This window comes from Schistocerca gregaria, chromosome 6 (assembly GCF_023897955.1).
Source record: "Schistocerca gregaria isolate iqSchGreg1 chromosome 6, iqSchGreg1.2, whole genome shotgun sequence".
Taxonomy (NCBI): Eukaryota; Metazoa; Arthropoda; class Insecta; order Orthoptera; family Acrididae; genus Schistocerca; species Schistocerca gregaria.
This window is the reverse complement of record NC_064925.1, coordinates 123,008,248-123,036,200: the sequence shown is the minus strand read 5'-3', so window position 1 is coordinate 123,036,200 and position 27,953 is coordinate 123,008,248. Positions and strand designations below refer to the sequence as shown.

Below are 27,953 nucleotides of genomic sequence, written 5' to 3'. Positions count from 1 at the left end.
AGAGTTTTATCAGGAATGGCTGTCCCAAGGCTGTCAGTAGTTCTAATAGAATGTTGTCTACACCTGGGGCTTTGTTTCGACTTAGGTCTTTCAGTGTTCTGTTAAAATCTTCAGGTAGTATCATATCTCACATTTTATCTTCATCTACATCCTCTTCCATTTCCATAATATTGTCCTAAAGTACATCCCCCTTGTATAGACCCTCTATATACTCCTTCCACCTTTCTACCTTCCCTTCTTTGCTTAGAACTGGGTTTCCATCAAAGCTCTTGATATTCATGCAAGTGGTTCTCTTTTCTCCAAAGCTCTCTTCAATTTTCCTGTAGGCAGTGAGATATTCCTCTACATCCTTACATTTTTCCTCTAGCCATCCCTGCTTAGGCATTTTGCACTTCCTTTCGATCTCATTTTTGAGACCTTTGTATTGAAACTTCCTGGCAGATTAAAACTGTGTGCCCGACCGAGACTCGAACTCGGGACCTTTGCCTTTCGCGGGCAAGTGCTCTACCATCTGAGCTACCGAAGCACGACTCACGCCCGGTACTCACAGCTTTACTTCTGCCAGTATCCGTCTCCTGCCTTCCAAACTTTACAGAAGCTCTCCTGAGAAACTTACAGAACTAGTACTCCTGAAAGAAAGGATATTGCGGAGACATGGCTTAGCCACAGCCTGGGGAATGTTTCCAGAATGAGATTTTCACTCTGCAGCGGAGTGTGCGCTGATATGAAACTTGTATTCCTTTTTGCCTGCTTTATTTACTGTATTTTTATATTTTCTCCTTTCACCAATTAAATTCAATATTTCTACTGTTACCCAAGTATTTCTACTAGCCCTCGTCTTTTTACCTACTTGATTCTCTGCTGCCTTCATTGTTTCATCCCTCAAAGCTACCCATTCTTTTTCTACTGTATTTCTTTCCCCATTCCTGTCAATTGTTCCCTTATGCTCTCCCTGAAACTCTGTACAATCTCTGGTTTAGTCAGTTTATCCAGGTCTCATCTCCTTAAATTCCCAACTTTTCGTAGTTTCTTCAGTTTTAATCTACAGTTCATAACCAATAGATTGTGGTCAGAGTCCACATCTGCCTCTGGAAATGTCTTAGAATTTAAAACCTGGTTGCTAAATCTCTGTCTTACCATTGTATAATCTGTCTGATACCTTGTAGTATATCCAGGCTTCTTCCATGTATACAACATTCTTTCATGATTTTTGAACCAAGTGTTAGCTATGATTAACTTATGCTCTGTGCAAAATTCTACCAGGTGACTTCCTCTTTCATTCACCTACTACGTTTCCTTCTCTTCCTTTTCCTATTATTTAGTTTTAGTCACCCATGGCTATTAAATTTTCGTCTCCTTTCACTATCTCAATAATTTCTTTTATTTCATAATACATTTCTTCAATTTCTTCGTCATCTGCATAGCTAGTTGGCATATAAACTTATAATACTGTAGTAGGCGTGGGCTTCGTGTCTATCTTGACCACAATAATGGGTTGACTATGCTGTTTGTAGTAGCTTATCCGCACTCCTACTTTTTTTATTCATTCTAAAACCTACCCCTATTTGAGTTTGTATTTATAACCCTGTATTTACCCGACCAAAAGTCTTATTCCTCCTGCCACCGAACTTCACTAATTCCCGCTATATCTAACTTTAACCTATCCATCTCCGTTTTTAAATTTTCTAACATACCTGCCCGATTAAGAGATCTGACATTCCACGCTCCGATTCGTAGAACGCCAGTTTTCTTTCTCCTGATAACGACGTTCCATTGAGTAGTCCCCGCCCGAAGATCAGAATGGGGGACTATTTTACCTCCAGAATATTTTACCCAAGAGGACGCCATCATCATTTAACCAAACAGTAAAGCTGCATGCTCTCGGGAAAAATTACGGCTGTAATTTCCCTTTGCTTACAGCTGTTCGCAGTACCAGCCCAGCAAGGTCGTTTTGGTTAGTGTTACAAGGCCAGATCAGTCAGTCATCCAGACTGTTGCCCCTGCAACTACTGAAAAGGCTACTGCCCCTTTTCAGGAACAACACGTTTGCCTGGCCTCTCAGCAGATACCCCTCCGTTGTGGTTGCACCTACCTACGGTACAGCTATCTCAATCGCTGAGGCACGCAAGCCTCCCCACCACAACGGCTAGGTCCATGGTTCCTGGGGGGGAGGGGGGGCGGGTGGGCGAGATTTACACATAATATTCCAAATTACATTGTTAGTGTCGATCACAAAAAAATACGTCTGTCCTCATCAGAGGCATACCCACTGCTACTTATATTCTGCGGTACTCACAATATTCCAAGGAATTTACAAAGCAAAAGAATTTACAAACTTTCTTGGAAAAGGAAGAATCTTCGTTAAAATATAATATTATTTTATAAATGAATCCAGAAGTAAATTTAATAGTTAGCTTTATACTGTGCCATTAGTAATAGGAGTTTTAAGTATACCAGAAACTTCATAATTTCAGATATTTCTAAAAGAAGAGTAATTTTAACTGTACGTACAGAGTACTAACAAAATAATTTCTTTTTACAAATTTTATCCCGAAACATAAGACATCGTATACAAAATCATATGAAGTTCATTCAGATAAATAGCTGATATAATGTGCACCTATACAAGGATCGATGGTAAACGTGGTACGGTTATTTCTATAAAAAGAAGGTAATGTTAGAGGAGGTGTCTCACTACAACCTTCCAGTTATTTTTTTTTTTCACGGTCGCCGCTTCGACTTAGACGTCTGTCGTAGCGTCATACCAACTTACAAATACCCTTGTGACAGAAGGCAGCCTCCATTGTTTTCAGCCAATTCTTTATACTGGTCTACAGCTCGTTGTCGGAGCCAAAATTTTGTCTTCCTAGCCGGCAGTTCATGTGAGCAGAGATGATACTGAGAGTGAGCCAATTAAAGGCTGTATTGTTGGAGATCATACATTCCCATAGATAACACTGCAGGAGCCTCTTCAATGCCCCTGCAGAGTGCCGACGAGAATTATCATGAAAAAGGAAATGCTTGGCAGCTAGGTTGTGTTATGTCATGAGGGCTGGATAATATCATGCGAAACCTCTTACCAGGCCCTCGTTTTTGGCGGGAGACACTGTTTCCTACATATATTTATGTGCTCAGTTTGCGCTCAGAACTGAGAAGAGCGACGTGACGCCATCGACAGATACATTAGAGGCACTGGCCAAAAAGGATGTGCAACGCTTCATCAGATTTTGACTGTTGTTTCCATTTCGCGCCCAATCGGACCTTACTTTCCGGAGACCTCTCGTAATTCAACTACATATTTCCAAAATTAGCCTATCGTGTTATTTGGCGCACAGACCAGGTCCCACTGTACCTTCTTTTTGAAGCATCTATTTGGGTGAGTTCACCGAAAAGTTTGCTCAAATGAGCTAATTTTTAAGCTGATTTTTGCAAAACAATTTCATGCTAATATGCTCGTCCCTGCAATTTGGTTCAATGAGAACTTTACATTTTATTTTAGCTTGTTCATTCTCTGACTAAAATATATCTATAAATCCTTCCTCGAAATTTGCATAGGTTGTGTCATCATTAGTATACCGATTAGCGCAACTTAATGCTTCTACTTACAGAATTTTCTAAAAAAACTTACGTTTCATGATGTCAGTCGTATTAAATACAAAATTGTCTCTGCAATGCTGCAGAAAATCTACAAGATGTGAACTGCATTTATCTAAAAAGTTTTTCACTGGAATGTTGCAAAACATGGCACCAACATTATTAATAAGATTCCTATTAGCTGCATCATTGGACAATATTTCAACTTTTTTGCACAGAACTGGAACACTACTTTCTAGGGGGCTGGTTTTGTTGTTACTTAATATCACATTCACTGCCAATTTACTGTCTGATGTCCTGTTTGACAAAATTGCTTTGAAAAAGTACTAGTTTAGTACTAACATTAGTTTCCAAAGCCGAAATTCGACTATTTACCTTGTTTTCAACAGTACTTATTTCTGCATGCATTGTTTCGAAAGTAATTTTGTTTCTTTTCCCTCTATCTTCAGTGTGTTCATCTTTGATATTTTTTACTTCAGTTTTAAATTTAAGTTCAATTTATTTCATCTTGGACTCAGCACACTATACTCAACCATCTAATCCATTAATTTTTCATTGATATCGTTATGTTGAGCTGTATTATTAGCGATACAATCAAATAACGTTACTATTGAACGATCAAATTTTGTGAACTGGTCCTTACTTTCCTGTTTAAATTTTTTGAACAGACCATTATGATTTCAAGTTGCTCATTAACATTTTCAAACTGAACTTTATTATCTTTAAGTTGATCTTATTGTTTTAATAGTTTACCAGTGTCTTTCTCCTGTTCTGCTAATTCATCAATAAAGCTGTCTTGTTCTTGTTTCATAACACTACTTAAGTCTCCCACGTTTATATTTCTGTTCAGTTACTGTAATTGTTAACGATTATGCAATGAAACACTTCACCATTAAAAGGAAGGAAAAAAAATAAAGAACATGTTTCAAGTACTTGACTTGGTTGTTGGACGTCGACAGTGTTAATTGTTCACCACACATTTCGTTTTTAATCCTTTTCTTTTTCTCGATTACGAACTCCTTTTGAAGTTATTGTTACTGTTTTGTAGCTGTGCGTTCATACTTAGCTGACTGGTCATATAAAGTACGTACTTAAAATTTTCGCAGCATATATACTTTTAATCTGCAGCAAGAAAAATAATCCAGCATAGTATTTACAATTTACTTTCAGAAGATCCCGGACGAGCCCCCATATTCTAACCACAACCACCGTCTTATAACCCAAAGTCGATTCAGCAATTTTCAGTAATTCTGAAGTAAGTTTAAATTTGGGTGGCTGGCCACAATTTCACAGCACTTGGCTTGATGAGATAGTGACGCACTGCAGAGAAAGGTAGCAATGGTAAAATTTAAATACACATTTTTCATAGTACACATCTGTTACTGTACTTCATTGTTGCCAAAAGTTATAGGATTTAATCCATGTCCATGTTAGATGCACCTTCATTTACTTGTCTACGGCGTGCTCGGCTTCATTTTCTTAAACGACATGAACAGTGGTTGAGTTTCAGTTGTCGAATAGATATACTTTTAGTTATTTCGTTTCACAATACACTTAAATTCAACCTCCATGCTAACTAAAGACGTACATTAATCGTACTCCATACTAGACTGAACAAGAACAAAGATTTACCCATAACAACATGTAGCAAAGGCAATACTAATACATATCAATCTACGCAAAATCGTCTTTGGAAAGTCGATTACAAAAACAAAGCTCAAATAATCGTTTATCATTGCCTATCTTTTTAAGAATTCAATAATTGTTCATAGCAATTACGTAAAGTGTTTTTATATGTTGACGTTTCTGAATTTTGGTATAGCTATTTGGTAGGGAGTTTCTGGGTTTTGAGTCTTTATCTTGGGAATCAGTGACTTCATACTATTGAAGATCGTCGAGTGCATTGTACCTCACTAAAACCAGTTTCATTACAATCTCGAGACACATCTTCAGCCGGGTAGATCATTGACTTTAATAGAACTGTCTTTAGTGATGAGTACCGTTGTCTTTAGTCACGATGACCTGCGAAGAAGTGTCTGGAGACGCCCCGGACAACGGTGGGATAACAATGTGACTGCTGACCACCATACGACTCGATGATGGTCTGGACTGCCTTTTCATAACACATCTCCTTTTGTTGTCAGCCGCGAGATTCTTATGCTACATAGTTACGTCGTCGATACTGATGCTCCATTTTGTTGCCATCCATGAGAAGCCATCCTGAGCTTACATTTCAGCAAGATAATGCCCGCCTGCACACTGCGTAAGTTTCTGTTGCTTGTCTTCGTGCTTACCAAACCCTACCTTGGCCAGTATGGGTGCCGGATCTCTCCCCAGTTGACAGCATTTGGAGCAATATGGACAGGACCCTGCAACCAGCTCGGGATTTTGATGAAAGGGGCAGAATTCGACTCGATTTTCCTGAGGAGGATATCTAATAAGTCTATTAATCAACGCGAAGCCCAAAAACTACTTAAGGGCCAGGGGTGGGACAATGCGTTAACGACTGGCTCAATCTTTGAAGGTCTTTCTCTTAAATAAACCACAGAGTTTTTCTGAAATATCAATAAGTTGTTGATCTGTGCATGTACATTGAATCTGCTGTTACCGTCCCATTCGGAAAATTCCTTCGTGACATGTCTGCTTTTTTTAAAGAGTATATTAACTATCAGAAATACAAACTGCTACCAACAGTCACCATCAAAAGAGTGACAATGCTACACAGGAAACACACATTGTCGCGTCATGAGTTGAGTAGCGCATTCTAATGGCAGTTTCTTTTCAGTTCCTTTCATAATGCATTCTGCAAGGCTGGTTCCAGTGTTAAACTTCAAGGACAAATATAAAAATGGGAACTGAAAGGAATGGTTAAGATTTAGTGTCCATTATTCGCTCTATTAGCAGCTGGTACTATACAAGAGGCATACAGTGAAGCAGTAGCGGTAAGGCGGTGGTGTGTGGTCTAATCAGGGGTGCGCGAGCACGAACGAAGCCGCGAGCGCACGCACCATCGCGACCTGCCACGGCGAGCGTCCAGCGAGTACCTGCTGGACGAGGAGGGGGCGCGGTCGGTGTCTGTGGCAGACATCCGCGCGCCCGCGGAGGACCTTTGGAGGGACCGCAGCACAGTCCTGGAACGACACGGCTTCATCCCGGAGGAGGTCATCGGATCCGGCTCCTACGCTGTCGTCAAGGTGACCATCTACGTCATCCACATCTACGTCTATATTTACACTCTGAGAGCTACACTATGTGATCAAAAGTATCCGGACACCCCAAAAACATACGTTTTTCATATTAGGTGCATTGTGCTGCCACCTGCTGCCAGGTACTCCGTATCTGCGACCTCAGTAGCCATTTGACATCGTGAGAGAACAGAATGGGACGCTCCGCGAAATCACGCACTTCCAACGTGGTCAGGTGACTGGTTGTCACTTGTGTCATACGTCTGTACACAAGATTTCCACACTCCTAAACATCCCTAGGTGCACTATTTCCAATGTTGTAGTGAAGTGGACACGTGAAGGGACATTGTACTGTACAAAAGCGTACAGGACGACCTCGTCTGTCGATTGACAGAGATCTCCGACAGTTGAAGAGGGTCTTAATGTGTGATAGGCAGACATATGTCCAAACCATCTCACAGGAATTCCAAACTGCATCAGAATCCACTGCAAGTAGTTATGACAGTTTTGCGGGAGGTGAGGAAACTTGAATTTCATGGTCGAACGGCTACTAATAAGCCACACATCACGCCGGTAAATGCCAAACGACGCCTCGCTTGGTGAAAGGAGCGTAAAAATTGGACTGTTGAAGAGTGGAAAAACGTTGTGTGGAGTGACGAATCACGGTACACAATGTGGCGATCCGATGGCAGGGTGTGGGTATGGCGAATGCCCAGTGAACGTCATCTGCCAGCTTGTGTAGTGCCAACAGTAAAATTCGGAGGCGGTCGTGTTATGGTGTGGTCGTGATTTTCATGGAGGGGGCTTGCACCCGTTGTTGTTTTGCGTGGCACTATCACAGCACAGGCCTGCATTGAGATTTTAGGCACCTTCTTGCTTTCCACTGTTGAAGAGAAATTTGCGGATGGCGATTGCATCTATCAACACGATTGAGCACCTTTTCATAACGCACGGCCTGTGGTGGAGTGGTTACACGATTATAACATCCTTGTAAAGGACTGGCCTGCACAGAGTCCTAACCTGAATCCTCCAGAAAACCTTTGGGATGTTTTGGAACGCTGATTTCGTGTCAGGCCTCACCGACCGCAGTGCAGCACTCCGTGAAGAATGGGCTGCTGTTCTCCATGAAACCTTCCAGCACCTATCTGAACGTATGCCTTCGAGAGTGGAGGCTGTCATGAAGGCTAAGTGTGGGTCAACAACATACTGAATTCCAGCATTACCGATAGACGGTGCCACAAACTTATAAGTCATTTTCAGCCAGGTGTCCGGATACTTTTGATCACATAGAGTATCCGGCGGTGTGTGGAGGACAGTACGTCTGATACCTATATCTTATTCCCCTTACCTGTTTCACTGAAGGAAAAGTGTCTCTGAAGAACTATTTTTAGTGTGCGTTCGTACGATTTCTATCACATTTACAATAAGGAGTTTTTCACAATGCTCCTAATTTCTGAACGATTTTGCAGTTTTCCGTTTCTTTTCCAACACTGCTGCAGCCATTTGTCAGTTGCAAATTACATTGAAGTATTATGAAAAACAAAAGTTATGAACAAAATTTACATTGAGGTTGACTGTGGAGTGGGACGCAAAGATGATTTTCACACTAAGGTGACAAAGTAATGGGAGAGCGTTATCACACACACACAGATGACGGTACTATTGCGTATAGAAGGTATAAAAGGCTAATGCTTGACGGAGCTCTCATTTGCACTCAGATGATTTGTGTGAAGAAAGTTTCCGATGTGATTACGGCTACACGAAGCGAATTAAAGAGTTTGAACGCGGAATGGTAGTTGGACCTAGAAGCCTAGGACATTTCATTTCGCAGATTGTTAGGATATTCAGCATTCCGAGATCCACTTTATCAACAATGTGCCGAGAATATCAAGTTCGGGCATTACCTCTTACCACGGACAACGTAGTGTGGCCGACGGACTTCACTTGACAATCGAGAGCAGCGGCGTTTGCGTAGAGTTGTCAGTACTAACATGCAAGCAGTACTGCGTGAAATAATTGCAGAAATCAATGTGTAGCGTACCACGAACGTGTCCGTTTGGACAGTGAGCAGAAAATTGGAGTTGATGGGCTGTGGCAGCAGACGACCGACGCGATTGCCTTCGATGACAGCACGACATCGCCTGCAGCGCCTCACTTGGGCTCGTGATCGTATCGGTTGGACGCTAGAAAACTGCAAAACCGTTTCTTGGTCAGATGAGTCCTGATTTCAGCTGGTAAGAGCTGATGGTAGGGTTTGAGAGTGGTGCAGACCCCACGAAGCCATGGACCCAAGTTTTTAACAAGGCCGTGTACAAGCTGGTGGTGGCGTCAGAATGGTGTGGGCTGTGTTTAAATGGACTGATCTGGTCCCTATGATTCAACTGAACCGTTCATTGACTGGAAATAATTATGTTCGACTAGTTGGAGACCATTTGGTGACATTCATAGACTTCACTTTCCCAAACATCTAGAAAAATTTTTATGGATGATATTGCGCCGTGTCACTGGGCCATAATCGTTCGCGATTATTTTTGGATGTGAGGTCCGCCAGTTATGCAAAGCACCGTTTTTCTCACTACCCAAACATATTTCGGCACCACTGTGCCATCATCAGTGATTTTTCGTTTGTATTTATTCTGCAATGTGAACATTTTTTAAAATGATTATAAAATTATGTGCATTTTTAGTTGAAACAACAGATCGTTTCTTTTTGTAAATATCTTTACATTTGGTGTGCATGAATTTTCTCATCAACATCATGACAAGCTACTTGTAGTAAATAACGTAAAAGTGATCCAGAAAATTCATGCACACCAAATGTAAAGGTATTTACAAAAGAAACGATCTGTTGTTTCAACTAAAAATGCACATAATTTTATATTCATTTAACAAAAATGTTCACATTGCAGAAAAAATAAAACGAAAACCCACTGATGATGGAATAGTGCTTCAAAAAAATGGCTCTGAGCACTATGGGACTCAACTGCTGTGGTAATCAGTTCCCTAGAGCTTAGAACTACTTAAACCTAACTAACCTAAGGACATCACACACATCCATGCCCGAGGCAGGATTCGAACTTGCGGCCGTAGCAGTCGCACGGTTCCGGACTGCGCGCCTAGAACCGCACGGCCACTGCGGCCGGCTGGAACAGTGGTGCCGAAACATGTTTGAGTACTGAGAAAAACGGTGTTTTGCATAAGCGGCGGACTTCACATCCAAAAATTTTAACTGCAAACACGGCCAATACATGGAGTCGCAAATAAAAAAAGATGGATAACTCGTTCGCGATTAGTTTGAAGAACATTCTGGACAATTCGAGCGAATGATTTGGCCACTCAGATCACCGGACATCAATCCCATCGAATATTCATGGGACATAACTGAGAGGTCAGATGGTGCACAAAATCTTGCACAGGCAGTGTTTTGCGATTATGGACGGCTATAGAGGGAGGCTGGCTCAATATTTTTGCAGTAGACTTCCAACAACTTGTTGAGTACATGCCACGTCCGCTTGCTGAACAACGCCACGCAAAAGGAGATCCAACAAGATATTAGGAGGTATCCCATGACTTTTTCCAGGTCAGTGATCATTTTCTGCAAGGAAGTGTGTGTGTCGATTTTAATCGTTCTCTCGTAATTTCAGTTTACTTGAATTATATTTGAAGGGCACTATTCTATCTTTGAAAGAGTCTGTGATGTTCCTTGGCCTCATTTCCTGTTCCAAACTGTCGTGTTTATCACAACTGAAGGACGTGAAAACAAGGTCACAAGGGGCACTGAACATCTTTAAGTTCCTTAACCACAGGTCTTGAAGAGCAGACAGGGCGCGTCTGTTCCAGTTTTATAGAGCTTTCGTGAGACCACGGCTGAATTATGGGTGCACGGTATAACAGCGAGACCTTCTTACCTGCTGATCATTGATGCTGTTCGCCAATTTGGTGACGGATGCTAACGGGATCAGCCCCATAGTCGGTATCTATTCTGAGACTGGGGAACCGCCACTTACCATCGAGCGGCAACTCTTTATAGTGCGTCGAGTATATAAGATCTTCGCTGCACCGACTTCACCGACGTACCATAATGTTGCTCGCTCAGCTATGCAACGCCTTTTGTCCATTCTGGGAATACGGTATTACAGAGCCTATGTTAAGACGTGCGATGTGATGTTCATTGCGACATGTACGGGAACAGGCACTGGGGTGACCACAGCCGTTATGTAATGTGCTAGTCATTGTCATTTTATTATACGACGGGGTTAACAAAAAATGTTCGAATGTGTGGGAAATATTATGGCACTTGACATCTCGTAAAATCGGGTGTACTGCCGGTGTTCCGCGTCTTCCCAACACGATATTTCGACGTCGTAACTCGGCGTCTTCATCAGGTGTTCCCTGAGACTGGTTGGCGAACTGACCTCGTCCCATATTTATGCCTGGGCGGTGTGTGGTGCTCCCTATGCCGTCCGCCCCCGAAATGGCCACAGCGGGCGCGGACGACATAGGGAGGACCACACACCGCCCAGGCATAAATATGGGACAAGGTCAGCTCGCCAACCAGTCTCAGGGAACACCTGATGAAGACGCCGAGTTACGACGTCGAAATATCGTGTTGGGAAGACGCGGAACACCGGCACTACACCCGATTTTACGAGATGTCAACAAATCGCCGGGAAAGTCTTAGAAATTACATTATGGCACTTAACTGCTAAGATCATCAGTCCCTAAGCTTACACGCTACTTAACCTCAATTATCCTAAGAACAAACACACACACCCATGACCGAGGGAGGACTCGAACCTCCGCAAGGACCAGCCGCACAGTCCATGACTGCAGCGGTTGAGACCGCTCGTATAATCCCGCGCGGCAGTTAAAAAAAAAAAATTGTGGGTGGAGCCTGTGTAGTACGCATTTCCGCCGCTAGGCGTGTACACTGAGTGCCAGTTCAGGGCCGCCTCTTTTCACGACCTGGCTTGTTCAAAAATGGTTCAAATGGCTCTGAGCTCTATGGGACTTAACTTCTGAGGTCATCAGTCCCCTAGGACATAGAACTACTTAAAGCTAACTAACCTAAGGATATCACACACATCCATGCCCGAGACAGGATTCGAACCTAAGACCGTAGCGATCGCGCGGATCCAGACTGTTGCGCATACAACCGGTTGGCCACTCCGGCCAGCACCTGGCTTGTTCCTTTCATCTGCACTGATTGTTTTTGCTAGCGTTGTTTTGTTCTTGTTTTTTTTTATGATGGAAAATTTAGGTGAACAACGTGCAGCTGTAAAATTTTGTTTTCTGCTCTGTAAAAATGCCACTGAAACTGTTTTAATGTTGAAAACCGCTTACCATGATGGCGCTGTGTGAAAAACTCAAGTGTACCACTGGTTTGCTCTATTTAAAAATGCCGACAGGTCAATTGATGACAAAACTCGTTCTGGACGTCATAAACTGTCCGAATGGACGAAAATATTGAAAAAAAATTCGAGTGTTTATGCTCACAGATCGTCGACAGACAATTGATCAACTGTCAGAGATCTGTGGGTTACCTTGGAGTTCGAGTCAGCGAATTTTAACGGAAAATTTGAGAATGAAAAGGATTGCTGCCAAGATTGTTCCTTTGGTTCTGGCTCACAATCAAGAGGAGCGTCGAATTGAAACATGTCGTGCTTAGAAACAACAGCTAGAAAATAATCCAGGTTTTCTGTCAATGTGGTGATGAGTCTTCACGCTATGGTTACAACCCAGAAACAAAGCAACAATCAAGCCAATGGAAGAATTCATAGTCGGCCATCCAAAAAAATGTTATCAAGTCAAGTCGGTCAAACATCGGAACAATGTTGATTACATTTTTGATGGCAAGTGCGTAGTTAATTAGAGTTTGCCGCCCCAGGTCAGTCCGTCAATCAGATCTTTCATTTGGAAGTTTTAAGAAGATTGCACAGCAGTATTCGTCCAAGAAGATCCGATTTGTGGAAGAGAGGAGACTGGTTATCCCGCAACTACAAGTCACTTACACACACAGCCTTCTCCATTTGACAGTTTTTGGCTAAAAATAGTATGGTTCCGCTGCCCCACGCACCTTACTTGCCTGACCTGACTCCGTGAGACTTTTCTGTAGTTCAAAGCATGTAAAGGAGCATGAAAGGACATCGGTTTGGCAACATGAAATAAGTCAAGGAAAAACGACGGAGGAGCTTGTCAGCCATTTCTAAAGAGCACTACAAAAATGTTTCGAAGAGCAGAAGCACTGGTGGGACAAATGTATTAGTTGTTATAGAAAGAACTTTTGAAGGATATAAGGTTTGTTTTACAAACAATTTGAAAATACATAGCTTTTGAAAAATAATTACGGTTTTTTTTGGGTACTCTCTCGTTCAGCTGATGATTATCCATGTTCGCAATTGAGAATACATTTCATACTTCTCTTCAATCGTTCACGACCAACAAGACGTTTGAAATCCGCGTAGAGCGTGAGTTGTAGTCCCTTGGTGTGAGGCAAGTACAGACCCAAATCCAGAGTTTTAACCGACAGCCACAGTGGTTACTGCAAGGCACAGCGTAATTTTAGATTTAGTGCAGTAAATGGGAGGATAAATTCCTTTTTATGCTTTTAATACGACATTTTCCAACATTTGAAATGAGCAGCACAACTACTTTGCCATGTTCGCGGATGGGTCTAAACAGGGGGACTCCGTTGGTTGCTCTATTGTTTTTCCATCATCGTGTCCTCAAGATTCGGTTGCCTCCAGATTTCACTGTCTTCGATGCCGAATTATACGCGATCCTGAGTGCGCTAGAGAATATGAGATGTTCCACGTCTGTTGAATTCCTCGTCTGTTCCGACTCCATGAGTGCTCTTCAGTCTCTACAACATTTATACCTGGCGGATAAGGTAGTCCAGTATATCCAGGACACCTACCCCAATTCCAAAGGCTGTGGAAGGATATATTTTGCTGCTGGGTCCCAGAGCATGTCTGTACAAAAGTGAAGGAAATATCGAATGTAATTAGCCAAGGAGGCGTGTCGTGACCCTCAGTTCGTTGAGTGTGTCATTGTTAACCTCGTCTGTCAACGCCCCTAATCCATAAACACACAAAAACACAAGCACGATCTCCTGTTTTTCTGCTTTGTCCCGTCGTCGTCATTTCTGGGGATAGAGATTGAAATTGGTTATATGTGTTACACCATGTGGCACCAGTTTGATGTTTATAAAATTTTGTGGAGATATTCATCATATAACGTGTATTAAATGATTAAACTGTCATTTGATTCTGAACAGAAGATCATCATCGACCTTAGTATAAGGTATTGGGAAGTAAAGAGCCACCACCGACAACTAGAGGAATTTCTAGTCATGCTTGTAACACATGCTGTGTCAGTTTATGAAGACCGGTGAATGGAAGCCAGTACGAAATTACGCCATACAACTTCCATGTCTGACGAATCAGAGGACTGGTTAGGACGTTCAGGAGTCCATACGGTCCTCAACAAGTTTGTGGAGTGAACTGCCGTGTGCCGTCTTACACTATCCTGTTAGAATGTGCCATTATGGGCACTGGCCATGAATGCTATTCTCGTCCATTACTGGAGAGCATCCAGTCTTCCATTAACAGTTACGAAATAAGTATTTATCTTTAATGAGAAGCTACAGTCACAATATTGTAATTTCTACATGAAATTCAACATAACTGTAATAGATAGGACTATAGAAATACTACCTAAAACGACAAAATACAATTTGTTCAGGGGCAGTGCTCGAACTTGGATTTCCCGCTTGGCTTACCATTTCGGTAACTTGACTACAATGCAATAATATTACAAAAGGTTATTTCTAGTGCCTTTACTGTGGAGCATTCCTTTTTATCCACCTTTATCTCAACACCTACCAATTTTTGGGGCAATACCCAACAATTATTGCTTGAGCTAAATTGTAAATTTCTTGGTAATTAGCAATCAGGCAGACATGCAATTTAGATGGTTTATAGATAACAGCCCTTTCTACAACTACAATTTGAAATTGCTTGAAAATTACACCTCACTGACTACAGTTTTGGAAAAACTGAAAACTGTGGGGCTTTATCCCCACTACCCTAGGTGCATGACATGGAAGTTTGTGTCGGTCTGGGAAGCTGATATGAAACTTCCTGAAAGATTAAAACTGTGCGCCGAACCGAGACTGGAACTCGGGACCTTTGACTTTCGTGAGCAAGTGCTCTACCAACTGAGATACCGAAGCATGACTCATGACCCGTCCACACATGTTCTGCCAGTACCTCGGTCCGGTACACAGTTTTAATCTGTCAGGAAGTTTCATACCAGCGCACACTCCGCTGCAGAGTGAAAAATCTCATTCTGGAAACAGAACACCTCTTCTCCCAAAACCAACAAACGCCTTCTTGTAAAAAAAAGTCTTTGTGGCAAATCATAACACCTTCCTTGGAAAAACAATAAAATTCTTCTCTAACAGCATTAAAATGTTTCAGAAACCAATTAACTGTTTCTGGAAGAAACTCTCAGTAGTAGCGGGCCCATCGGTACCGACCGACTACCGTGTCAACCTCTGCCAGTTCTTCACTGGATACGGAATGGAGGGGCACGGGGTCAGCACACAACTATGCCGGCCGTTGTCAGTTCTCGTAACCTCGAGAGGCTACTGCTCGGTCAAATAGCTCCTCAGTTGACACCCTACCCCACCTTCATTCCCTCCCAACAATGAAATATCTCTGCCAGTACCGGGATTCGAACCAGTGTCCACATGTCAGTCAGCTGTGCTGACCACTCAGCTAAGGAGGTGGACTACTGAAACAAAGAGAGTAGTTGTACTCTTCTGGAAAAGAGAGAAGAAAGCAACTCTTCTTTACATTTGTGTTGTAGCATATTTTTTAATTCTCAGTATATCTGAGTGAAATACACTACTGGCCATCAAAATTGCTACACGACGAAGATGACGTGCTACAGTCGCGAAATTTAACCGACAAGAAGAAGATTCTGTGATATGCAAATGATTAGCTTTTCAGAACATTCACACAAGGTTGGCACCGGTGGCGACACCTACAACGTGCTGACATGAGGAAAGTTTCCGACCGATTTCTCATACACAAACAGCAGTTGACCGGCGTTGCCTGGTGAAACGTTGTTGTGATGCCTCGTGCAAGGAGAAGAAATGCATACCATCACGTTTCCGACTTCGATAAAGGTCGGATTGTAGCCTATCGCGATTGCGGTTTATCGTATCGCGACATTACTGCTCACGTTGGTCGAGACCCAATGACTGTTAGCAGAATATGGAATCGGTGGGTTCAGAAGGGTAATACGGAACGCCGTGCCGGATCTCAACTGCCTCGTACCACTAGCAATCGAGATGACAGGCATCTTATCCGCATGGATGTAACGCATTTTGCAGCCACGTCTCGAACCCTGAGACAACAGATGGGGACGTTTGCAAGACAATAACCATCTGCACGAACAGTTCAACGACCTTTGCAGCAGCATGGACTATCAACTCGGAGACCATGGCTGCGGTTACCCTTGACGCTGCATCACAGACAGGAGCGCCTGCGATGATGTACACATAGACGAACCTGGATGCACGAATGGCAAAAATCATTTTTTCGGATGAATCCGTGTTCTGTTTACAGAATCATGATGGTCGAATCCGTGTTTGGCGACATCGGGGTGAACGCACATTGGAAGCGTGTATTCGTCATCGCCATACTGGCGTATCACCCGGCGTGATGGTATTTGGTGCCATTGGTCACACGTCTCGGTCACCTCTTGTTCGCATTGACGGCACTTTGAACAGTGGACAGTTTTACGACCCGAGGCTCTACCCTTCATTCAATCCCTGCGAAATCCTACATTTCAGCAGGATAATGCACGACCGCATGTTGCAGGTCCTGTACTGGCCTTACTGAATACAGAAAATGTTCTACTGCTGCCCTGGCCAGCACATTCTCCAGATCTCTCACCAATTGAAAAGGTCTGGTCAATGATGACCGAGCAACTGGCTCGTCACAATACGGCAGTCACTACTTTTGATGAACTGTGGCATCGTGTTGAAGCTGCATGGGCAGTTGTACCTGTACACGCCATCCGAGGTCTGTTTGACTCAATGCCCATGCGTATCAATGCCGTTATTACGGCCAGAGGTACTGATTTCTCAGGATCTATGCACCCAAACTGATTGAAAATGTAATCACATGTCAGTTCTAGTATAATATATTTGTCCAATGAATAACCGTTTATCATCTGCATTTCTCCTTGGTGTATCAATTTTAATGGCCAGTAGTGTAATTCAATATTGACGTCGTAACTACACTCCTGGTAATGGAAAAAAGAACATATTGACACCGGTGTGTCAGACCCACCATACTTGCTCCGGACACTGCGAGAGGGCTGTACAAGCAATGACCACACGCACGGCACAGCGGACACACCAGGAACCGCGATGTTGGCCGTCGAATGGCGCTGGCTGCGCAGCATTTGTGCACCGCCGCCGTCAGTGTCAGCCAGTTTGCCGTGGCATACGGAGCTCCATCGCAGTCTTTAACACTGGTAGCATGCTGCGACAGCGTGGACGTGAACCGTATGTGCAGTTGACGGACTTTGAGCGAGGGCGTATAGTGGGCATGTGGGAGGCCGGGTGGACGTACCGCCGAATTGCTCAACACGTGGGGCTTCAGGTCTCCACAGTACATCGATGTTGTCGCCAGTGGTCGGCGGAAGGTGCACGTGCCCGTCGACCTGGGACCGGACCGCAGCGACGCACGGATGCACGCCAAGACCGTAGGATTCTACACAGTGCCGTAGGGGACCGCACCGCCACTTCCCAGCAAATAAGGGACACTGTTGCTCCTGGGGTATCGGCGAGGACCATTCGCAATAGTCTCCATGAAGCTGGGCTACGGTCCCGCACACCGTTAGGCCGTCTTCCGCTCACGCCCCAACATCGTGCAGCCCGCCTCCAGTGGTGTCGCGACAGGCGTGAATGGAGGGACGAATGGAGACGTGTCGTCTTCAGCGATGAGAGTCGCTTCTGCCTTGGTGCCAATGATGGTCGTATGCGTGTTTGGCGCCGTGCAGGTGAGCGCCACAATTAGGACTGCATACGACCGAGGCACACAGGGCCAACACCTGGCATCATGGTGTGGGGAGCGATCTCCTACACTGGCCGTACACCTCTGGTGATCGTCGAGGGGACACTGAATAGTGCACGGTACATCCAAACCGTCATCGAACCCATCGTTCTCCCATTCCTAGACCGGCAAGGGAACTTGCTGTTCCAACAGGACAATGCACGTCCACATGTATCCCGTGCCACCCAACGTGCTCTAGAAGGTGTAAGTCAACTACCCTGGCCAGCAAGATATCCAGATCTGTCCTCCATTTAGCATGTTTGGGACTGGATGAAGCGTCGTCTCACGCGGTCTGCACGTCCAGCACGAACGCTGGTCCAACTGAGGCGCCAGGTGTAAATGGCAGGGCAAGCCGTTCCACAGGATTACATCCAGCATCTCTACGATCGTCTCCATGGGAGAATAGCAGCCTGCATTGCTGCGAAAGGTGGATATACACTGTACTAGTGCCGACGTTGTGCATGCTCTGTTGCCTGTGACTATGTGCCTGTGGTTCTGTCAGTGTGATCATGTGATGTATCTGACCCCATGAATGTGTCAATAAAGTTTCCCCTTCCTGGGACAATGAATTCACGGTGTTGTTATTTCAATTTCCAGTTGTGTATGTAAGTGACTGACATGACCATGGTTCACACGTACCGGTTATGCTTTGTGTCCAATCATGTTGTTATGTACTGAGTTGTGGTACTGCTAAAAGTTCCGCACGGATCGTATGGACCGATCTTTTGCAGACTCTTGACTAGAATATCAGTAGAAGCTCGCCACGCTTATGTTTTTCAGGATCATAAACACTCGAACAGTATTCAAGTGTGGTTCTCACTAGTCTCCTGGACGCAACCTTCTTTATAGTTGAGCTACACTTTCCTAGAATTCTCCCAATAAACTGAAGCTGACCATTCTCCTTCCCTACTACTCACCTTACAAGCTCGTTCCGTTTCATATCGCTTTGCAACATTACGCCGAAATATTTAAGCGAATTGATTCTGTCAAGCAGTGCACCACTAACGATGTGTTTGAACATTACAGGACTGTTTTATCCTTTCGTCGGAATGAATTTAAATTTTTATACCTCTACGAATTCCTGTTATTCATTAAGTTAGTGAGAATTTCTGTCTAAAGCTATCCTGTATCTTCCTATAGTCACTGAAATACGATACTTTCTCGCAGACTACAGCGTCTTCGGCCAACAGCTGCAGATTTATGCTCAACCTTCTTGTCATATAGTTTATGAATATAAAGGGTGTTTCCGTAAGAGCGTGCAAAAATTTAACAAGGCGTAGAGGATGCTCCACTGAACAGTCTGAGGTAGGGAACCTGTCGTCGGAGAAGCTAGCTTTACTCCTTTATTTACATTAATTGCAGTTAACTGCAAATACCATCATTGACACAATGAACGTACCATTTGTACTGTATCTTATAGAATATGCTGACACTGAAGGCCATAAACCTCAATGCTAGCATGATATCGGCGAACAATATTCTGACGCAGCCTGACAAATATTCCTTGTGCGTTTCGAATCACATCACAGGCAGCTACAATTCTGGCAATTAATTCCATTTCCGTGTCCAATGGGTCTCATTGTGACTTTAGATATCCCCACAGGAAATAACCAAGGGGGATTCAGGTCAGGCGACCACGCCGGCTATAGAATAGGACCTTCCCTTCCAATGCAGCGACCAGGAAATACAGCACTGAGATGATTGCGGACATCCGCACTGAAGTGAGGCGGTGTACCGTCATGTTGTATCAACATCCTCTCACGGACAGCCAAGTGTACGTCCTCCAACAACTCAGATAGAACTCTTTGGTTGCCTGCCGGAGTGGCCCTGCGGTTCTAGGCGCTTCAGTCTGGAACCGCGCGACCGCTATGGTCGCAGGTTCGAATCCTGCCTCGGGCATGGATGTGTGTGATGTCCTTAGGTTAGTTAGGTTTAAGTAGTTCTAAGTCTAAGGGACTGATGACGTCAGATGTTAAGTCCCATAGTGCTCAGAGCCATTTGAACCATTTAGAAATCTTTGCACGAACCTCAAGCACAGGTGTCCTTTCAGACGGCCAGGTAGACTTCTTGGTAATCAGGTTCGTCCTCCTTGTTTCTTTGCAGGAAGTAAAGAATGTACATGTAAATAAAGGGCACAGTACGTGTAAAGGTGTACGTAACTTAGTTGTAAGTAAGATGGAAAACAATAATGCTAGACAAAGCGTTGGACAAATTTACTTCCATATCTCCTTATGCTGGATTCTCTGACCCCAGTTTCCCTATCTCAAAGAGTTAAGTGGAGCATTCTCTATGTTTTTTTAAATATTTGCACGCTCTTACGGAAACACCTTTTATAGAGCACAAGAGTGACCTTATGACCCTTCACGGGAGCATTCCTGACGACTTCTTGTCTCTGATGAACATTCGCTATACAGGAAAATGTAATGGATGCTACTGCTACGAAGTCTTCAAGCCACTCACATATCTGACAACCTGTTCCGTGTGCACGGTCCTTCCTTAACAGTTTACAGTGAGGCAATGGTCAAAGGCTTTCTGGAAATCTGGAAAAACTGAATCTGTCTGTTGCGTTTTATCCATGGCACGAGTGAGAAAAGAGCAGGCTAAGTTTTGCACCAGCCATGATTTCTAAATCTACACTCATGCTAATAAATTAAGGATAATTGGAGAATTGTGCCACTACAAAAAACTGGCGCTAATAGCGTAGGCACATAGGGAACACACGACACAAATCTGTAAGTCCACGGTATTGATGATAAGTTGACAAAACGGTCCTGAAACACGTGTACTACAAAACGCTACTGTTTCCTGCGCATGTACCCCGACATCAATGTGGGATAGATCACCATGCACACGTACACAGACCGCACAACGGGTTGGCACAGTCTGGATAATGTGGTCGAGCAGCTGCTGGGTATAGCGTCTCATTCTCGCACCAGTACCTGTCGGAGCTCCTGAAGTGTCCCAGGAGCGTGAAAACGTGCAGCAATATGTCGACCGAGAGCATCCCAGACGTGCTCGATGGGATTTAGGTCTGGAGAACAGGCAGCCCACTCCATTCGCCTGGTATTTTTTGTTTCAAGGAACTCCTCCACGATGGCAGCTCGGTGGGGCCGTGCGTTATCATCCATCAGGAGGAAGGTGGGACCCACTGCACCCCTGAAAATACGAACATACTGGTGCAAAATGATGTGCCGATGCACCTGACCTGTTACAGTTCCTCTGTTAACACACGCAGGGGTGCACGTGCACCAAACATAATCCCACCACACACCATGAAATTACGACCTCCATACAGGTCCCTTTCAAGGACATTAAGGAGATTGTATCTGGTTCCTGGTTCACGCCAGATGAAAACCCGGTGAGAATCACTGTGCAGGCTATACCTGGACTCGTCTGTGAACAAAACTTGGACACTGTTCCAATGACCATGTACTGTGTTCTTGACTCCCGGCTTTACGGGCTCTCCTGTGGCCAGGGTTCAATGGAATGCACCTTGCAGGTCTCCGGGTGAATAAACAATGTCTGTTCAATCGTCTGTAGACTGTGTGTCTGGAGACAACTGTTCCAGTGGCTGCGGTAAGGTCCTGAGCAAGGCTAACTGCAGTACTCCTTGGCCGTCTGCGGGCACTGATGCTGAGATATCAGTCTTCTTGTGGTGTTTTACACTGTGGATGTCCCGTACTGTAGCGCCTGGACACGTTTCCTGTCTGCTGGAATCGTTGCCATTATCTTGGGATCACACTTTGTGGCACATGGAGGGCCTGTGCTACTACCTGCTGTGTTTGACCAGCCTCCAGTAGCCCTAGTATTGTACCCCTCATAACGTCATCAGCATGTGTTCTTTGAACCATTTTCAACACACAGTCACCATTAGCACGTCTGGAAACGTCTGCACACTTACTCGCTGCGCCATACTCTGACATGCATCAACACACCTTTGCGTATGTGGACTGCTGCCAGCGCCACCGTGCGACGACCGCAGGTCAAATGCTCCGCTTGGCCATACCCCGAGGTGATTTAAACCCGCAAACCGCCCACCAGTGCGTTGTTTCACCATGTATCGGCGTTATCCTTGGTTTATGAATGAGTGTAGGGTTCAAGTTGAGGCAGTTTGTATTCACTGCTGACTCTGGTCTTATTAATTGCAGAAGGCACACTCACTGAAGTACAACAGGGATGTGGCAATCAAGATAATCTCCAAGTTCTACGCTCCTTCTGACTATATGAGGAGGTTCCTGCCGAGGGAAATCAGAGTGGTGCAGAACCTGAAGCACAAGAATATGGTGAGATTTCTGCACGCCATTGAGACGACTCATCGGTAAGTTATTAAGTGTTTGGTTTGTTGTTTATCTGCTGTATTGGAAACTGAAATGGACTTGACTGGTTTCGTATTCTTTAACTTTGAGTATGTCGTGTGTTGTAATCCTGAACGGTGCAAGTGGGGTAACTACGAAAAATCTGTCTGATAAAATGCGTCACCAAACCATCCTGAAACTGTATAACTGTATCTTAATTAACTTTTTACTATAATAATCAAAAAACTTAAAACTGTGTGCTGAATAAGCTGTCCCATGAAATTCTGTGTTTCACAGTCATGCGAACAATAGCACAATGTGTGACATCACAGTAAGTGACTTAATGGTGCCACACACAAAGCTAACAGAATAAAAATTATACATAAAATTACAAATCCCATTTTGAGGGAGTAAATGTCCAAAATGATTCTGTAAAAATGCCCAGTAATTTAACGTATTAAAACTCACTAAACAAAATTCCAAACACTAAAAGACACACACGCGAATGTAACACTGCACGGTGGGAATAAGACTGTCTGCATAAGAAATGAGATCTGTGGGAAACGTACCCGTAAATGATTTAACTGTATCTCACTGTGATGTTAAAGTGGCCCTAAGAAATTGTCATGGCTTACTTGTAGTAATGGAAACTCGGTACTGCCCGAATGTGATGAACATTAAAACGCAGCGCTACTGCAAACCATCTAAAGAAAAGAAAACCATGCGCAGTGCTGCATTTGCAGCTATTCTAAGTACATTAAGTTTAAGTTTTACTTTTGCACATATGTGTTATAGTCAGTGTAATGCAGGGACACTGTTATGAAACTTTCATGTGGAGACGGTGGAGGATATTGCATTTACTGAATGATGTAAAACAGACTAGGAGTAAAAAAATGAATTGAAACTCTGATACTTTGACAATGGCAATCAATTTGACAAAAAGCATTTATACAAAAACCATGCGATGAGACTACTTACTGAAATGCTAAAGAACTGGTGAATTTCCAATGCTGAGTGCAGGCGACGCGAGCAGATAACGTTCTTTAATCACGTCTGATTAATTAAACTACCTAATCCGAACCAATAAAGAAAAATCTTACTAAAACTTCCACTTTTTTAAGCACATTATAAATTACTCACAAGCAAGCAATGGGGTGACAGCAGTACCTGCAAATCGTCAGTGACAACATTACTTGAAAATCGTCAAACTTCTCAACCCAATCTTAACAAAATCACACTTCCAAAAATCAACATCCTCAGCTTCTATATCTCTCTCTGTGCTCCGATAGCAATTTCTAAGCTGCTTAGCAGTGTGACCAACACCCAACTAGCTCAGATACTTCTCTCAGAATGAGGCTAGCAACGACAATGCTAGCGGCAAGCATGGATCACATTGCTCGTACTCAGAACCTCTGCAACTTAATATGTCGACTTTTGAAGGATATCAAGTGCGATACATCGTGAAAATATAGAGCTCAATAGAGCTCGCATCCCTTTTACTGAATACTAACAATAAGCCAGAAATCTTACACTGTATCAACTCGTATGGCGCCAAATTTTAACCAAAATGTTTGCTTACAATATTAAGAAAACGCTTTTTGGTGAAAATATGATTTTTATTGTGTCTTGATGAGAATGTTGCCAAGCTTTTTGTCTCATTAACCTGAGAAACAGAGTTCTGGAAGTGAATACACGTAGAACACACACTAATAATTGTCTCATAAATCATCACTGTCTCAAATGAGAAATGAATAAGTCTTGAATGGGGCAAGTCTCAAGCGATTCATGCAGTTCTGCAGCATTCTTCTGGCATTACTTTTATTTCATGCTAGAAATTAACTAACACTTCGTTGATCATCTTAGGCTGTTTATGATTTCTCCAATGTTCCTTGAGCTACTAACTTCTTGTTTCCTCTCTTAAACTATTTACTTTCTTATTAATTTTTTTGCGTTTAGAAAAACTCCCCATACCTCAGTTATAAATGCAATCGTTCTATTCTCTTTTAACTTACTTTTCTTCTGATCTTATAGAATGTTTAAACCAATTAGATTTACCTGCTAGTATTTTCTCGAGTAGCCTGTTATAAATCAGGATATGCCCACAGTACAATAATATTCCTTTTTCTAATCGAATATATAGCTCAGCCACTTATTTGAGTCCTCCTTCTATGTTTATCTTCAAGTGAAACATTCCTGCTGATGAATATATTTCTGATAATTTCGCTTTCTTATTTGATAATATACAAATGGAAAAAATCACCACACTAGAAAACAATTATGCGACGTAAACGAAATTTGGTAGGAGTGTTGCTACACCTGAAAGATGGTGTGTATTCAAATTTCGTGTCAATCGCACAAGAGTGGCGCTACTGGCACAATTACACTACTGGCCATTAAAGTTGCTACACCACGAAGATGCCGTGCTACAGGCGCGAAATTTAACCGACAGGAAGAAGATGCTGTGACATGCAAATGATTAGCTTTTCAGAGCATTCACACAAGATTGGCTCCGGTGGCGACACCTACAACGTGCTGACATCAGGAAAGTTTCCAACCGATTTCCCATACACAAGCAGCAGATGACCGGCGTTGCCTGGTGAAACGTTGTTGTGGTGCCTCGTGTAAGGAGGAGAGATGCCTACCATCACGTTTCCGACTTTAATTAAGGTCGGATTGTAGCCTATCGCGATTGCGGTTTATCGTATCACGACACTGCTGCTAGCGTTGGTCGAGATCCAATGACTGTTAGCAGAATGTGGAATCGGTGGGTTCAGAAGGGTAATACGGAACGCCGTGTTGTATCTCAGCGGCCTCGTATCACTAACAGTCGAGATGACAGGCATCTTATTAGCATGGGTGTAACGGATCGTGCAGCCACGTTTCGATCCATGAGTCAACAGATGGGGACGTTTGCAAGACAACAACCATCTGCACGAACACTTCGACGACGTTTGCAGCAGCATGGACTATCAGCTCGGAGACCGTGGCTGCAGTTACCCTTGACGCTGGATCACAGACAGGAGCGCCTGCGATGGTGTACTCAACGACGAACCTGGGTGCACGAATGGCAAAAGGTCATTTTTTCGGATGAATCCAGGTTCTGTTTACGGCATCATGTTGGTCGCATCCGTGATTGGCGGAATCACAGTGAACGCACATTGGAAGTGTGTATTCGTCATAGCCATACTGGCTAATCACCAGGCGTGATGTTATTGGGTGCCATTGGTTACAAGTCTCGGTCACCTCTTGTTCGCATTGACGGCACATTGAATAGTGGACGTTACATTTCAGATGCGTTACGACCCGTGGCCCTACCCTTCATTCAATCCCTGCGAAACCCTACATTTCAGCAGGATAATGCACGACCGCATCATGTTGCAGGTCCTGTACGGGCCTTTCTGGATACAGAAAATTTTCGACTGCTGCCCTGGCCAGCACATTCTCCAGATCTCTCACCAATGGAAAACGTCTGGTCAGTGGTGGCCGGCAACTGGCTCGTCATAATACCCCAGTCACTACTCTTGATGAATTGTGGTATCGTGTTGAAGCTGCATGGGCAGCTGTACGTGTACATGCTATCCATGCTCTGTTTGACTCAATGTCCAGGCGTATCGAGACCGTTATTACGCCCAGAGGTGGTTGTACTAGGTACTGATTTCTCAGGATCTATGCACCCAAATTGCGTAAAAATTTAATCACATGTCATTTCTAGTATAATACAGGGTGTTACTCAAAGGTACGGCGAAACTTTCAGGAAACATTCCTCACACACAAATAAAGAAAAGATGTTATGTGGACATGTGTCCGGAAACGCTTAATTTCCATGTTAGAGCTCATTTTAGTTTTGTCAATATATACTGTACTTCCTCGATTCACCGCCAGTTGGCCCAATTGAAGGAAGGTAATGTTGACTTCAGTGGTTGTGTTAATATGCGACTCATTGCTCTACAGTACTAGCATCAAGCGCTTCAGTACGTAGCATCAACAGGTTAGTGTTCATCATAGACGTGGTTTTGCAGTCAGTGCAATGGTTACAAATGCGGAGTTGGCAGGTGCCAGTTTGATGTATGGATTAGCACGGGGCAATAGCCGTGGCACGGTACGTTTGTATGGAGACAGATTTCCAGAACGAAGGTGTGCCGACAGGAAGACGTTGGAAGCAATTGATCGGTGTCTTAGGGAGGACGGAACATTCCAGCCTATGACTCGCGACTGGGGAAGACCTAGAACGACGAGGACACCTGCAATGGACGAGGCAATTCTTCGTGCAGTTGACGATAACCCTAATGTCAGCGTCAGAGAAATTACTGCTGTACAAGGTAACGCTGACCACGTCACTGTACGGAGAGTGCTACGGAAGAACCAGTTGTTTCCGTACCATGTATAGCGTCTGCAGGCACTATCAGCAGCTGATTGGCCTCCACGGGTACACTTGTGCGAATGGTTCATCCGACAATGTGTCAATCCTCATTTCAGTGCAAATGTTCTCTTTACGGATGAGGCTTCATTCCAACGTGATCAAATTGTAAATTTTCACAACCAACATGTGTGGGCTGATGAGAATCTGCACGCAATTGTGCAATCACGTCATCAACAAAGATTTTCAGTGAACGTTTGGGCAGGCATTGTTGGTGATGTCTTGATTGGGCACCATGTTCTTCCACCTACGCTCAATGCTGCACGTTATCATGATTTCATACGGGATACTCCTCCTGTGCTGCTAGAACATGTGCCTTTACAAGTACGACACAACATGCGGTTCACGCACGATGGAGCTCCTGCACATTTCAGTGGAAGTGTTCGTACGCTTCTGAACAACCGATTCGGTGACCGATGGATTGGTAGAGGCGGACTAATTCCATGGCCTCCACGCTCTCCTGACCTCAACCTCCAGGCTTTCATTTATGGGGGCATTTGAAAATTCTTGTCTACGCAACCCCGGTACCAAATGTAGACTTTTCGTGCTTGTATTGTGGACGGCTGTGATACAATACAATACGCCATTCTCCAGGGCTGCATCAGCGCATCAGGGATTCCATGCGACGGCGGGTGGATGCATGTATCCTCGCTAACGGAGGACATTTTGAACATTTTCTGTAACAAAGTGTTTGAAGTCACGCTGGTACATTATGCTGCTGTGTGTTTCCATTCCATGATTAATGTGATTTGAAGAGAAGTAACAAAATGAGCTCTAACATGGAAAGTTTCTGGACGCATGTCCACATAACATATTTTCTTTCTTTGTGTGTGGGGAATGTTTCCTGAAAGTTTGGCAGTACCTTTTTGTAATATTCTGTATATTTGTCCAATGAATACCCGTTTAACATCTGAATATATTCTTGGTGTAGCAATTTTAATGGCCAGTAGTGTATGAGGATGCAAATCAGGTTTGCTTTAAACACACGCTGTAACGTTCATGAGACAGGACGTAGTGAGTTGATGTTAAGCAAGAATGTCTTTAGAGCGGCAAAGCAGCCATTATCAGCATCTCATTGGGTTTGAACGTGGTCATGTAATAAGGGAAACAGAAGCTGGCCGTTTTCATCTGGGGTACTGGAGAAAGGCTCGGCAGGAATGTAGTAACGAAAATGGACAGTCGCAAGAAGACCGGGCTCTGGACGGCCACGTGACACTACCAAGAGGGAAGACCGTCATGTTCGGCGTATGGCTCTGTCTCATCGTACTGCATCTTCAGCAACAGTTTGAGCAGCAGTTGGCATACAGTGACACAACGAGCTGTTACAAAT

The 27,953-nt window shown here is 43.8% G+C and overlaps 1 protein-coding gene across 1 annotated transcript in view; it reads left to right on the top strand.

Moving 5' to 3' along the window:
- The window catches only part of LOC126278749 (testis-specific serine/threonine-protein kinase 4-like), a 160,464-nt gene that overhangs the window by 48,365 nt on the left and 84,146 nt on the right, over nt 1-27,953 (top strand). Inside the window, exons 2-3 of the mRNA XM_049979025.1 lie at nt 6,565-6,788; nt 22,060-22,229. Of these exons, the coding sequence (XP_049834982.1) occupies nt 6,565-6,788; nt 22,060-22,229 (394 nt within the window). The remainder of the gene's footprint in view (nt 1-6,564; nt 6,789-22,059; nt 22,230-27,953) is intronic.